The sequence below is a fragment of the Pseudopodoces humilis genome, chromosome 8, assembly GCF_049639895.1.
Source record: "Pseudopodoces humilis isolate 2021_Gansu_Grassland_sample_001 chromosome 8, ASM4963989v1, whole genome shotgun sequence".
NCBI lineage: Eukaryota > Metazoa > Chordata > Aves > Passeriformes > Paridae > Pseudopodoces > Pseudopodoces humilis.
The window spans coordinates 18,231,831-18,246,422 of NC_142207.1; the positions used below are offsets into that span (position 1 = coordinate 18,231,831).

The window sequence follows — 14,592 nt, forward strand, 5'->3', positions numbered from 1 at the left end:
TTGAGAAAACATGAGTAAGCAGAAAAAAATACCTAAAAGAGATCTTAGTGCTTACTCATAATGTCTCCTGAAATTAACATTATTAGCACGAGACCAGTGATGTTAAGGCTCCTTGGTCTGTGGACACAGTAGGTTCCCTTTGCAGGAAGTCGTAAGGAATAACTTCCAACTAGGGTAAGGCAGAGGTGTCCATCCTACATTTTTCCTGTTTTACCGAGTGGGACTGAATTTCACCCAAAGGCTTCACATATTCATTGGCCTTTGTTCTGTGGTTATGACATTAACCTTTAGATTTATGAGGAAATGTACCCATTTACATATCAAGTTTAATTCAGATGAGCAGTATTATGACAATCAAGAGAGCTTAATGTTCCCCTGAAGTTCTGGAAAATGTATTTGATGGTTTTTGATAATCTTAGTCTCTCTGTAGTTTCCCAGTTACTTTTTTGAGAAATGTTAGACTCTTTCCTTTTATTAATTTATTTGTTCTTCGTGTATCAAAATGGAGGAAAAAAAAAATTAGAGGAGACAACAAGGAAATCATCCTGCAAAGGAGTTAGGAGCTGAGGTGCTTTGAAATGGCAAACTGCTGGCTGATGCCATGCGTTTGATGTTCCAGTCTGCTGGATGCATGTGGCATTCAGCACATCACTGGAAGCCAGTCCTTCATGCTCTACTGCTGTGAAGCATAGTTAAGATTTGCAGGGGGAGGAGGAGGAGGAGAAATGCATGACAGGACTGGTATGGTTCTGTAGGTGCCTTTGTGTACTGATCAGTTACAGCATCCACCTCATGGGTAAGAGCCCTAAAAGCATTTTTTTTATTAAACAGCAATTGAATAAAATAGTAAACTAATTACAGAAGCAGAGATTAGAATTTTTCTCCCTTCTATTTTTTTCTCCCTCCCTATTAACTTAGATTAAGTAACAGTGATCTGCTTAAGGAGTGGATTGAACCTTGTGTATATTAAACTAGAGAAATCAGTTCTTAGGTAGGTCATTCCCCTATTACATATTAAACAAACAAGCAAAGAAATCAAATAAACAAAAATACACTCTATTTAGTTTTACCTTGCTAACGTAAAATGAAAAGATACAACCAAGAGAGCTATTCTGGATTAAAATATTCAGGCTGAGTTGTGTGTATGGTGAGGTATTAGCTTCGGGCAGCTAATTCAAGATGCATTTAATCCCTGTGTGGATTTACCTCTCTCTCTGTAGTATGTGCAGGAAAAAGGATGACTTCTAATGTTGCTTCTTCTACCTTACTGAACTAATATGTTGAAATACCTGGTGTAAATAATCTTCCCACTGTCCAAGGGCCAGGCAGAACTGTTTAGGGAGCTGTTACCCCCTTTTACCAGTGTAATGTGAAATGCGTATCAGAAAACAGAGCAGTACATAAAATATACCATTTTAAAAACCTGTAATACATCGTGATCTGAACCCATGTCAGTAGTATCATTGCTATCTCAAAAGGGATATTTAAGAATTTCAGAGAACTCAAAGACAGGAATCAATTAAGGTCTCAAAAATGATCTTGTCAAACAATGCGGAAAAGACCAGAATTTCATAAAAGCATTGAGATCTAGCAGCTAATGGCAAGCAGTAAATTTAGGTAAATAATGAACAGATAATTTCTTACCTTCATTACAAACTTGGTATTAAAAAAGTGTATTTAATTAATATGCTGAATGTGAAAGAAATGCCTGGTCACCCTATCTGTGACAATTTCTGGAACTTCCTGGCAGCCATGCAGCATTTTTACATACAGCTTTGTACATTGATAATGCATTTCACATATTGATGTCTATGACATGACTTCAGTGTGACTGTCATTTAAGGACTTTGTTCTGTGCAACAGATGACGAAGAATGGTACGGTGGAATCTGAGGAAGCCAATACACTGACTCTGGATGACATTTCTGATGATGATATTGATCTAGACAACACTGAAGTAGATGAGTACTTTTTTCTCCAACCCCTGCCTACAAAAAAGCGGCGGGCATTGCTGCGAGCTTCTGGAGTAAAGAAGATTGACGTGGAAGAAAAGCACGAGCTGCGAGCCATCCGCCTGTCCAGAGAGGATTGTGGCTGTGACTGCCGTGTGTTCTGTGACCCAGAAACTTGCACCTGCAGTCTTGCAGGCATAAAATGTCAGGTAAATGTCTATGTTATTGTCATTATTTAATTGTCTTGGGGGGGAGGGGGTGGGAGGAAGGGTGTGTGTCCATGCTCACATGTGTACTTTCCGTTCTTGAAGCTATACTATTGGAAATTAAGTATTAGGCAATAACACTTGTGGATGTCCAACCTGTTTTGTAAGGTCCCGTTTTAAGGGTATATAGTGGGCAATCAATACAATCTCCTAAAATATCTTTAGTATTATTTTAGGCACATACAGTGCTTAGGGTGTTTTTTTGTTCCTACACAAGTATTCTGCTCCCTATACTTCTTTCAGGCCTTTATCTAAATAGGCAGACACAGACAAGAGAAGAATAAGTAGCCTGCAGATTTCCGAAGATACATTACTTTTTATTTTAGAAACAATAAGCAAACACTCCAAATGTGAATTATAGTCCAAACTCCATCCAATAAATAAATTATATTCTGTGATAATGTCCTTTATGTAACATGCATGATGATTAAAAATCTGTGCATGACAGATTTGCATGTAGGCAGTAAAAAGATATCTGCTAATATAGCAGGTAAGTTTTTCCTCTGCAGACTGAAGAGGTATTTCATATTGTACATCTACATAGTGTCAGCTGTACGTGTCCCAAAATGTTCCCTAAAAGATATTTCTGCTAGTTCTGCTGAGTTGCTGTTGTGCAGCTGAGTTTTCTTCCTGAATGTGTTTTTCATCATCTCATGAATCCAAGCTAAACTTTCTCTGCTATTTTAAATAATACATTCTCTCTGCTATTCCTGTTTTTATCTCCACATGCGGGGAAGATGTACTGGATTGTGTTGTGCAGTTCTCCTGTACATATTTGATGTTTAGGTGTTACGGTGCAGATGAAAGTCACAGACCTTAGGCTGTCTAATCAAACTTGTCAACACATGGGTTCAGTCACATTTTCAAAAATTTAAGATATCAGATGTAGAAGTTCTGTGCCCAGTCTGTTACGCTTACAGTATTGCATCTAGAATTTACTCGATTATCTTTGAAAATGCACTTAAGTTTTTGCTCCTGTTTTCTGAGATCAGGTGTCCCCATTGGTAACTTTATAAAAGTTTCTGTATATTATTAATTTTGTTTCAATGAGTGTCTAGTTTCCATGATTTTTACCAAATTTTAAGGTGTTTCTGGTAATGCTTTTGCCTGGATTTGGGCACAAAATGAAGTAAAGCTGTAGCAGATCAAGAAATTGAAAAGCTATTATTTGTTCCACTGTGTAATACTTTCACCTATGGAACTGAATAATTTTTTCCCTTCTCTGAAATAGTGGAGCAAGTCCAGGCCCCTTACTATTCTCTCAGTACTGCTAAACTCCAGGGCTGACTCTCTGAATGATCGTTTGCTTTGACTAATTCTACCAGCATTTCTCAAGGTGCATCCCACCTCACCTTTTTATTTCTCTAGGCTGTATAGGCTCTGTCATGTCACCAGGCTTTTGCTTCTCATTGTTAATCTGTATTCTCTTTTTTAAAAGGTGGATCGTATGTCTTTTCCATGCGGTTGCACTAAAGAAGGGTGTAGCAATACAGCAGGTAGAATCGAATTTAACCCTATCCGTGTACGGACTCACTTTTTGCACACGATAATGAAACTTGAATTGGAGAAAAATAGAGAGCAGCAAGTTCCAGCACTCAATGGCTGTCACACTGAGATAAGTGCACACAGTAGTTCCATGAGTCCAGGACCCCATCCAGTTGAATATTCAATTGCAGAAAATTTTGAGATTGAAACTGAAACCCCGGCTGCAGTTATGCATTCCCAGTCAGCCGAGGACTTGGACTGCCCAGTGGAAGAGGAGGAAGAGGAAGATGGGAGTAGCTTTTGTAGTGGAGTTACAGATTCTAGTACACAGAGTTTAGCCCCTAGTGAATCAGATGATGATGAAGAGGAAGAGGAAGATGAGGAGGAAGATGAGGAGGAAGAAAAAGCAGATGATTTTGTAGAAAGTATGAGCTCCCATGCTGATATGGTGCCTCTTCCTTCTGTCCTTTGCTACTCTGATGGAACTGCTGTGCATGAAAACCACTCTAAAAATGCTTCATACTATACTAACTCTTCAGCTCTGTATTACCAAATAGAGAACCACGTTGCTGGCACTGCTAACCAGATCAGTGAGACTTACTCAGAAAGGGATGCTGTCAAGAACGGTAGTCTTTCTCTGGTGCCTTACAACATGACTTCAGAACAGTTTGTTGACTACACACGGCAATCAGAGGAAACTTTTAGCAGCCCTCATTACCCTTCTGCAAACCCCTCAGTGATTGTTTGCTGCTCATCTTCTGAAGGGGATGGCAGTGCTCCCTGTAACAGTTTATACACTGAGCATAGGCCGAGTCACCCGCCAGTGGAATTTCACTCATACTTGAAAGGTCCTTCTCAAGATGGCTTTGTTTCAGCTTTGAATGGTGACGGTCATGTGCAAGAACACCCTGCTGAGAATTCACTAAACCTCCCAGAAAAGAGCAGACTGCACGAAGAGTGCATCAAATCACCAGTGGTAGAGACAGTACCTGTTTAATATTAAAATTATTCTAGGACTGACTTCCTGTGTTAAAATTCACTCCCATTGGATTTTCCTAGAAACTTACTTTTTTAAGTGGTAGACTGCACTTGGACTATAGTCAATGTTCCAGACACATTTTGTTTTCTCAAGCTACACTGGCAGTGATATTGCACAAAACCAGTTCATGTAAAGATTTAAATAAAAATAATCAAATACTTTTTTTGATAAAAATAAAACAGATGAGTAAAAAACACACCCAACATATTTCAAAGTAGCCTACCTATGAAAGTATGTGAAACCTGCCAAGCTATCTGAATCAAAGCTTCATGTTTTTGACTGTCGGGCCTGTGCAAGATTGTTAAAAATGATACTCTGAAATAATCATGTTTAGAGTCCTAATTTTCAACATATCTGAAAAGATGGTAAGTTTAATGTAAAAGTAACTACTGTACAAAAAAAAAGTTTTAATTGTTCTGTACTGTATGTATTTTATTTATGGTAGTTTAAGATTCATGTTTTGATAAAAATGAACAGAATGTTCATTTGAGCAGAAGACCCATAGCTGCTTACGAAGAGCATGTCCATTTTTCATCGGGAGTACCTTGTATTCTTCCTTATTTTTTTCTTAATACCATTTCTGATAAATCATCTTGAAACATATTTTTAGAGTGTATTATTTTCTCTTTTACTGTTCTTGACAAACAGAAGAGTCAGAAAGGGGGCAGTTACATCTTCTAGAATAGAGAATGGTAGACAATCCTCCATTTAAAACTAAAATCAGTGGCATTCCAGAACTAGTACCCCCTTCCCAAAGAAAAATGATCTTGTATATAATGGCAAAGCAGTAGCTTAAGCTCACACAGCACCTTCAGCCCAGCCACCGTTCAGATACTTACGCACTTTAGTGCCACTTTGCAGTACTGTACGAACTGTGGGAACTGTGAACCTCTCGGAGAAATGCCATAGCTACAGATCCTGAGGCAATGTAAGATCTTCAAATTCACTGTAACAAAACCTGTGTGTTTTTCCCAAGCCAGTTTATGAATATGTCAGTATGCAATTTATAAAAGCAGAGACTTACTGATGAAAGTTTAAATAAAGCATGGAAAAAAAAATGTGGAAGTGTCTAGATTGCCTAAATTTTTATGAAATACAAGACTGGCTTTTGTGGACTTCTGATTGTATCAAATTTAGTACCATTTGGTCTTATTAGGAAACAGTCCATTCGGTGAGGAAAAATAGCTTCAGCAATTTTGTATCTGCAAAAGTCTGTAAGCAAAAGAACATGTGCATCATATGGATTTTCTTTACCTTGTGATCCACTTGTTTTTAAGTGAAATGGGAATGAAAGTACCTTTAATTTATTAAATAATGTTGCTTTTGTCTAAAAAAGGAGGCATAGGAACCAGATTTTCTCTGCACTGGTAATTCTGCACTGCCTTATTTTGATTTTAAAATCTATTTCAGCATTTTTATTCTTCTAATACTGAAATTTCATTTATTATACATCAAGTAGTTGAAATATAGGCCTGTCTTGTTTGTCAAAATAAGAATCAGCATTTTAGTTTTTATCTGTGTCAGATCTAGATGGTTAACAGTGTGCATGTAAACACAGTGTAAATTTTATCTCTGTAACAGTGACTCTTCTGGTTAGAAGCTCTTTAAAACATCATGTACAGTACTCCAGTAGAAAAACTGCCGATGTAAAATACGCTTTTCAAAAAAAAGAGCTAACTTAATTGTTTTTGTATGAAATCTGGGCAAAGTGATTTCTCATATTTATGCTAAATTAGCAAAATATTTTTACTCCATGTAGTAGCTGGAAAGGTTTTTTATTTACTTGTTTCCACAAGAAGTCCTACGTGTTTTATATGAACTGCATTGAAAAGTCTAGTTCTCTAGGGACTGGATTCCAAACTTGCAACATATTCCATCTCCTGGGAAAGCCACTCATATTGGTTATCTGGCTCAGAAATTCCACAGCCTCTGTTCCTCGCAGTCACAGACCACCCTAGTCTCTTTCTCTAAGGCTGAGTAGCCAGGTAAGTGCCTGTATTCTCCAATGCCATACAGCAAATGCCCATGATTTTTAAAGAGAAATGTGCTAGCCCTTAAAGTTCTGCACTGAAGAATTAATTATTCTGTTCAAGATATTCTTAGGGCAAATGTAACATACCCCTGTATATACAGGGGTCTTGCTTTAACAGTGGGCTTAAATTAGGCACTCTCCCTTCACACCAGCACCAAAAGCACAAATCTCTTCTGCTTGAGCTGGGACGTAGATGATCATCAGTAGCAGCTCTTTAACTTCAGAGTGTGTTGGAGAACCACACACACTTTACTGCGGTATTTCTCTCAGGGGAAAGTTAAGTGAAATCTTTTGCTTTGTTATTCATGCCATTACTGAGCAATAAGAAATTATTTTCTTGGCCCCTGTGCTTTCACATGAAAAATATCTTTAATAATGTCAGCAAGCACAGTAAATGATTAACTTTATAAAATACTTTGCAGCTAGCTTTAAATATTGAGGTGATGGTTATTTACTATTTCCGTTGGCACAGATATCTGGTCCCAGTCCTCTGTAATATTAGCATCTGTAAAAACTTCTGAGTATTTGGACGTGTATGTTCCATGCCATTGGGGCATCAGGGGTGAATACAGCCAAATTCTCTAAAGTCTGCAGCATAGGATAATAGGCAGTACCTTGTAAGAGAGAGGTAGAGGGAGCAGGGACTACATAAAGCATTTGTGATACACTCTTTTCCCATGTTTGAAGTCAAAAAAGTAAAGATTTAAGTTGAAAAAATATTCCTAATTGGCTAGGTAGTGATAATGTAGGTAATAATATTTTTGATGCAATATGGTATTTTGTGATCAAGATTTGATCTCAAGATACAAAGTAAAAAAGTCTTTAGTTCTTACAGCAAGTTATAAAGTCAGATCTTTTTATAATTAATGGAGAGTTCCTGGTAGCTATTATTAATAGTACTACCAAGCCTTATAACAGAGATAGACTGAGGAAAAAAACCCAGTAACCTCTCTTTTTTTCAGTACAGGTTAAACCTGTTGCCCAGCCAAATCCATGCCAGTAAATAACAAAGCTAAACCCTTTTCTAGTATTGACTAGAATGGAAAAAAAAAAAATAGTTTAAATCCTGACCAAAACAGGTAGGTAAATTTAGCTGAAATCTAGAGTAGGATGTAAAAAACATGAGAGTCAAGTTCCCCATCACTTGATCAAACTTTGATTTTTTTTTTTTATTTTTTTTTTTTTGGAACAAAACCCATACTCTTCGTTTAAGTAAAAGCAAGCTTAAGTCATGGGATGGAAAATATTTCAGTGTTATTTTCTGGGCTAGTATAGAATAATACATGCTGTGTCTCATTTCCCAGCTGGGAATCATGTTGATTACCAGTCCTTTCATTTTGGGTAGGCTGTTTCTATGTGATAAAAGTATTATAAATTATAACCAGCAGTATTTGCTTCTGTATCAACACAGTTTATTATTTGTGAAAATACCTACTTTACTGATAGTCTTTATCAGCTTTATTTCTAAGATATCTGGCTACTGATAAACACTTCTAAGAAGCCTGGTATATATTTGTGATTATATTGCATCGTTCACAAAAATGAGTCATAACAAAAGCATTTCCCTTTCTTGAAATAAACTGGAATTTTCACACAGACTGTTACTGGAACAGGACCTAAAAGCAGATGCGTTTTTGCTTATAAGGTGAACTTCACCTTTCTTGGAAAAAGGTGCATTGTTACATATTTATAAAGCTTTAATAGATGGTATACATGAAATTAGAATTTCACTGGCACGATTACAGCAATTGCAGTTGTTGCTTAAGAGCTGTAACTCATGTCCGTTGAAACATCCTTAAAAGCTGGTCAGTAGAAGTTTCAAATATTCTTTGTTGAGCTGTATGCTACTTAGATGAGAAAATTCTAGATTTGTAAATCTTTACAGTTTTTCATTTACTTAAGTTCTTGCTAGTGAATCATGATTGGAGTTGACATCTGTTTATTTTAAGGCCATTGGTTCCACTCCATAGTAACTATCACTTGCTATAGATAAGGTTCAGCTGCTCCCCTGCTGTTAACAGTGGGACCCTGCCTTTAGTCCAAGTGCTGCAGGATTCCTGTGAGGTATTGGTGGTACTGTTACTCACTAGACTGCTGACTGATCCCTGTCCAGCTCCAGTTTCTAACCTGATCTGGCTGTTTTATTTCAGTAAATGTGCTAATAAACTGATCATGTTGCTTTCCCTGCCTTCCTTTGTAAAGGCAGTACCTTCACAAACACAGCTGCTTTGTTAAAGGTCATATACATATATTTGTATGCAAAACTAAGCATGTATAAAGGTTTCTATTAGTTCAGGTGTTCCTGACAGAAATGTGATACACTGGATAGAGAGTACTGGGCTCAGGCAGAGGAGACTTTGCTTTTGTCCTATTGTATCATTGTGTTCTCTGTGCTTTGGTTTGTAATGTACTTGGTGATACTGTGATAAAACATTATTCTATAGAACAGGTAAAATACCATTTTATTCTCGTGTTTTGGCATCATAAGTAAATTTTTGTACTGCAGACTATGCCACTTTGCAAATGAAGCCCAGCCCAGCTCAGAAGTGACCAGAAATTTTTCACTAACATGAAACACGGCTGAAATGAGCTCTCCTTTCCTTGGACTGGATTATTGGGCAGAAGCTAGAAAGTAAATTTCACAGTGAAAAATTAGAATAAAAGCTGTGTTGAATATACAACATTTACCTGTCTAGTGCTTAACATTTGAGCAGCAAGATTGTAGTTTTCCTGCAACACCATATTTGGCAGCGACAGACAGTCTTACTCTTCTGCATGTTGTGTTCTTTTACCAGCTGAATTCTCAGTTGCAACTCCTTTTCTCTAGGCTGTTTCTGTAGCAATGCAGGTGTCCTTACTCAAACATAAAGCAAGACAGACCCATGATATCCTTTTAAAAGGCATTTGCTAAATAAGGATCTCCACTGTTACAGCTCGTGACTTTTATAAACCGATGTTCATTGTGCCAGTTGTTTTACTTCCTGAAACAGTCAGGAACAGAAGAGGATGATAGAGAAAATCCTTAAGCATTTGGGGGTGTTATGTTTTCCTGCTGAGACTAAAGAGTAATTCTATCATCTGCTTTATAATGGTTGCAGAACAGTTGATGTAAAATACTTTGAAAATCTAGAATTAACTAAGAGAATATATTCTATAGAATTTATTTCTAAAATATTAAATCTGATTACTATTTTTTTAAAATGGTAGAAAGCTGTTATTTTCAAAAGAGTCTAGTTCACTTACTTGTTCCTTGGTATGAGAAATCTCAGCATTGGCCTTTTCACTGTTTCAAGGGGGTTTTTTTATCCTTAAGTTTACAATTCTCTGTAATCATTGTCCATGTGCAAATTATTGTCCATTTTCTCCAAGAAGTGTCAAATCCAAAGTACAAATATTGTCAAGTGATGAAGTGCAATGTAGTTTTAAAGATGTCTGAGTGAACACACAAGTTCTTCACAAGTTCTTCCTTTTCACTGTCTCTTCCCTCCCCTAAATCCAAGGCAGCTTTTAATTCTGGCTAATAAATGTACCAGATTTTTCCACTTAAGGAGTAAAGTTATAACATCTTTTGAGAACTTTTCTGCTACCCTATTTGAACATCCACTTTATGAAACACCTATTTTGCCGCCTTAGTCCCTCCCTCCCTCCCTCCCTCCGTTGTAAAGTAAGGCTTTTCATTAAATTCAAGCACAGGGGCAACTCTGCTGTACTTTGTGCTGACAATGATATCTTGAAAACAGGTTGGGTGGGGTTTTGAACAGTATGAACTAGTGGGGGGTTGGAACTAGATGGTCTTTAAGGTCCCTTCCAAACCAGGCCATTCTATGATTCTAAGAGTTAAAATATGTATTACCCTACTGCTGTCTTAAGGTTAGGCAGACACCCCCTGCTCAGAAGGTCCCACAGACTGGACAACCATATTCCTGGTGCTCTGTGTTGCACCTTCTCACAATTGAGATCATAGTCCTTCATCCAAGGCTGGGGGTGGAACAAAAAAAAAAGTCAAAAGGTAGATTTTGTACTTTATTAATACAATTATTTTAATTTGGAGCTTAGCAATGTCACTTCTGTTTCCTGAATGAATGTCCAGTAGACCAAAGTCAAAAAAAGTTTGTCTCATGTATATTGTTCTGTTTCCTTTTCCAACAAACCATGAATATGGGATTAGCTTTTGTTGATAGGGAAAATGGTGGAAGGTACAAATGCACATCATTATTCTAATACAAGGATCAAGATCATCCTTTGTCTTCAAACACTTGAGTGAGTGCAGGGAGGATAGGAAGAACAATTTAGAGGAAAAGATGAAGGCAGGAGGCAGATTGATGAGGATTATTTTTTCTTCTAAAGGGAAAAATAAAGCATATTAAAAAAAAAAACAGAAGGAAAAATGCAAATTAAGGTCTCTTCAGAACAAGGCTGGAAAAGTATATGGACATTCACTACAAGCTTGCCCATGTTAGACCATAATATTGTTTCTGTAATATGATATATTGTAACCAAACATGAACTCAGTGGAAACCGGAAATGACATTTTTTCCAGACCAGACCTATACGGGTGGCCATTAAATAAAAGACTTACCCAAATGCATGAGGTAAAAAAACTAAAAAGCAACACCCTAGAAGCATTGCTACCATATCACTCTTTGCTGACGGCAATTTCAAAGACAAGTTCAGAATCATTTTAGTTAACTCTGCTCCCAGGCACATATTCTCATATACTCAGTTCCTCAGCTAGCAAGAGATGCTAAAAGCAAAGAAAATATCCTTTTTTCAGCATTTTATCTTGGCATTTTCAAATGCAGGTTAGTACATTATGGCAGGTAATTATTTTAGGTTTCTCCATCTTCTAAAATAAGTTCTTAAGAATTATATTTTGGGTTGATTGTGGATGGGGGTTAGCCTTGCTGGGGTAATGGAGGAATCACTGTAAAGAACCATTTGTGGGTCTTAGATACAGATTCAGCACCAGTTTTCAGCTTCTTGAAAAGATCATCATGTGCACTGGCAGCTGGTTCTTTAAAAACCAGAAGCAAGCATATTGGTTTTTTTCAAGCCATTTCACACAAATACCACAACTTCAGGTCTCAAATGCCCATGTAAACAAGGCTTAATAACCAGGCACTTCTTTTAAAGTGACTGATTGTAGGCACTTCTATGGAAATACGTCTGAAATGTAGTTTGTGAAATATGTTTTAAAAGTGTTTGATGTAAAATAAGCGCTAGACATTTAACAGTGCAAAAATAGTCAAAATCTGTAGATTACAAAACTGTTCCTAAGATCCTCAGCCTGTAATATTGTCTTAGTAAAGTTGATCTTTTAAGTTAAATTGCATTCTGGTGTAATAACCTTTTACAAATAAAATTATTAATACAAATGTACTAGTTAATACCTGTTAACATAAAACATGGCAATTTGTTATTTTGATTTGTTTCAATCTACAACTAGTAAAGATTCTGTAAAAAAACAAAACCAACACATTACTTTTTATATGTTTAAAGTGTTTTGTATTAACAGACTGTATTAACATTCACACTGTCTAGTCCAACCCTGTCTTTTAGCAGGTTCATCTCTCTGTATACATACATATATATAGATATCCCCACAAGAATATAAAATTTCTTTTGAAATTTGTTTTGGCAAGTGGTAAATAGTATACCGTGGCATAAACTCAGAAGCACTTAAGTTGATGGTCTTTCAGACAGGTAATCCATTTAACTGGAACTAGTAAAAATGTGTAATTGCAGCCATTCATTTAAAATTTGTACATTACTTCTAATGTTACTAATTTCTGAGAAAAATAATTATGTTACATACTTAACATTTTCCATTACAGATGATCTTGCATACTAAAATTATGGAGGTCTCAACAGTTAAGCAAGATATTTAATTGGACTGCTGCTTTTAAACTGTTTGAAGAAGCAAAGGGAAAGTTCATCTTAAAATCTGTATATGGAAATAATTTTAAGCTTCATGAACTACACATTTCCTTTATTTCTTTTTTTAAACAAGTTGTAACATCAAAGATGCCAAAGGGTAATATAAGCTACAATAATATTCAACAGAACTTAACCTAGATCTTACGTTGTAATAATTTATTCAAATTAACTGTATTCTTCCGTATTTATATTTTCGGTATTTATTATGAATGATATGAAAGTTGATGTATTTATTGTGGCTTATTACTGCAGTGTATATATTAAAAAATGAGCATTTTTAAGTCTTAACATTAGTTTTTTTGTTAATTAGTGGCACTTGTATCAGCTGTATTTTTATTATATATTGTACAATATATATTGTCCATTTGTTTGCAATGAAGTAAACCAGGTTTCTACGTTACATCCTGGCTGCCAGTGCATTGTGTGTCTCATTTCTGCCATGCAGGCACTAGAACCTCTCTTAGCTAAGAGAGAGCCAGAATTAGTACTGCACCTCCTCCCTGACACCTGCAGAGTCTCCAAAGGCACTCTGTGAAATTCCAATAATTTCTCCCATTCCTGATTGTCTGATATCATAAGGAGAAGCAGTTTGTGTGGAATTTTTGTGTGTGTGTTTTTGTTTCTAAATATTTGTATGCCAATTAAATTAAATAAACAGAAATGTCTTCTTAGGTATATCCATTTGCCCTTTAATGATACTACTGCCTATGGTTTTCTTTGGCCAGGAAAATACTGTACCTGATTCATCTGTGCCTATGATTTTCATAATAAGGTAATGAAACAATTGTCTTCAACAGCTGTTGGAATAAAATTTTGCAACAGCTCTCTCTGGTGGACAATTTGCAGTAATTTTATGCATCAGATTATTTCAATGGCAACATTCAAAGACTACTGCTAAATTTCAGGACAACTGCTTATTTTGAAAACTGATGATCAACATAGCTTCATTAAGAAAATAATTAACAGTCACAGCACAATCTCTACTTCTTTTAATTCTGATATTTACTCAAACTGAGATGCACATTTACAAAAAGTTGTTCCTAAGTTTGCTTATATGATGACATATAGCTAAATTGTTTGTATTTTAAAAAACTGATAAAGATGAGATGTTGGTCTCTAGATTTTAAGTTCTCACAGGAATTGTGGTATCACTTGGTTGTAGTCTGTTGGGAGTCCCATATTTGCTATCAGACTGCTTTTGGCATTGCTATCAACTGTGGCTAAAAGGGCTGCTCCAGGGCTTGTTAAACCATACTCATACAACAAAATGTAAAACAACTTTCACCAGTGGTTCCAATTCAAAATCCCAGGATGCCCATTCAGAAGTAGGAAGATTTAACTCTTAAGGTTCACTTGTAAATTGATCTGTTAATAGTATTCACGTTGTTCTGTAGTCGCCCTAGAGTAAAGCAGCAATTACTCCCAATCCTCAGGTGTGGTGGGCTGGCAAATTCCCACTGCAGTGAATGGTGCCATAACCAGGAGGAGCCACAAGCAACCAGTAGAGACCTCTTGCTCACAGGCAGTACTACCCAGAGCCACAGGCCCTGATGTCCCTAAAGATTTAGGACGTGCTTCATCCTGCTGGGAGCGTTGCTGAACTGGCCTGGCCTGAAGTCAAGCCTTCTTCAGCACTTGTGATTAATCCCTGGATGTGTAAGAGAGCATGGTGAGAGAGAGGCTAACACTGATGCCAGCTGTTCTAGTAACCTTCAGTAGTTTATACAGCCATCTCATTGAGGTACCAATTTTTACATGCTGTGTATGAAACACTATTTACCTTTGTCCCCTTCATAGGAGCAGAAAAGGGCATTATAATGTTACTGAAAGAGATTTGAACTAAAAAAAAAAATTATGTAAAAGAGCCAGAGAACCCCTCTGC

The 14,592-nt window shown here is 36.6% G+C and overlaps 1 protein-coding gene across 5 annotated transcripts in view; it reads left to right on the forward strand.

Annotated features, from left to right (window-relative positions):
• CSRNP3 (cysteine and serine rich nuclear protein 3) overlaps positions 1–14,522 on the forward strand; it is a 100,999-nt gene extending 86,477 nt beyond the window's left edge. For all 5 annotated transcript variants that reach the window (XM_014249219.2, XM_088059024.1, XM_088059026.1 and 2 more), the window contains 3 exons: positions 1,864–2,160; positions 3,656–6,726; positions 12,608–14,522. In XM_014249219.2, coding sequence (XP_014104694.1) covers positions 1,864–2,160; positions 3,656–4,699 — 1,341 coding nt within the window. In that variant the 3' untranslated portion in view covers positions 4,700–6,726; positions 12,608–14,522. The remainder of the gene's footprint in view (positions 1–1,863; positions 2,161–3,655; positions 6,727–12,607) is intronic.
• The last annotated feature ends 70 nt before the right edge of the window (positions 14,523–14,592 follow it).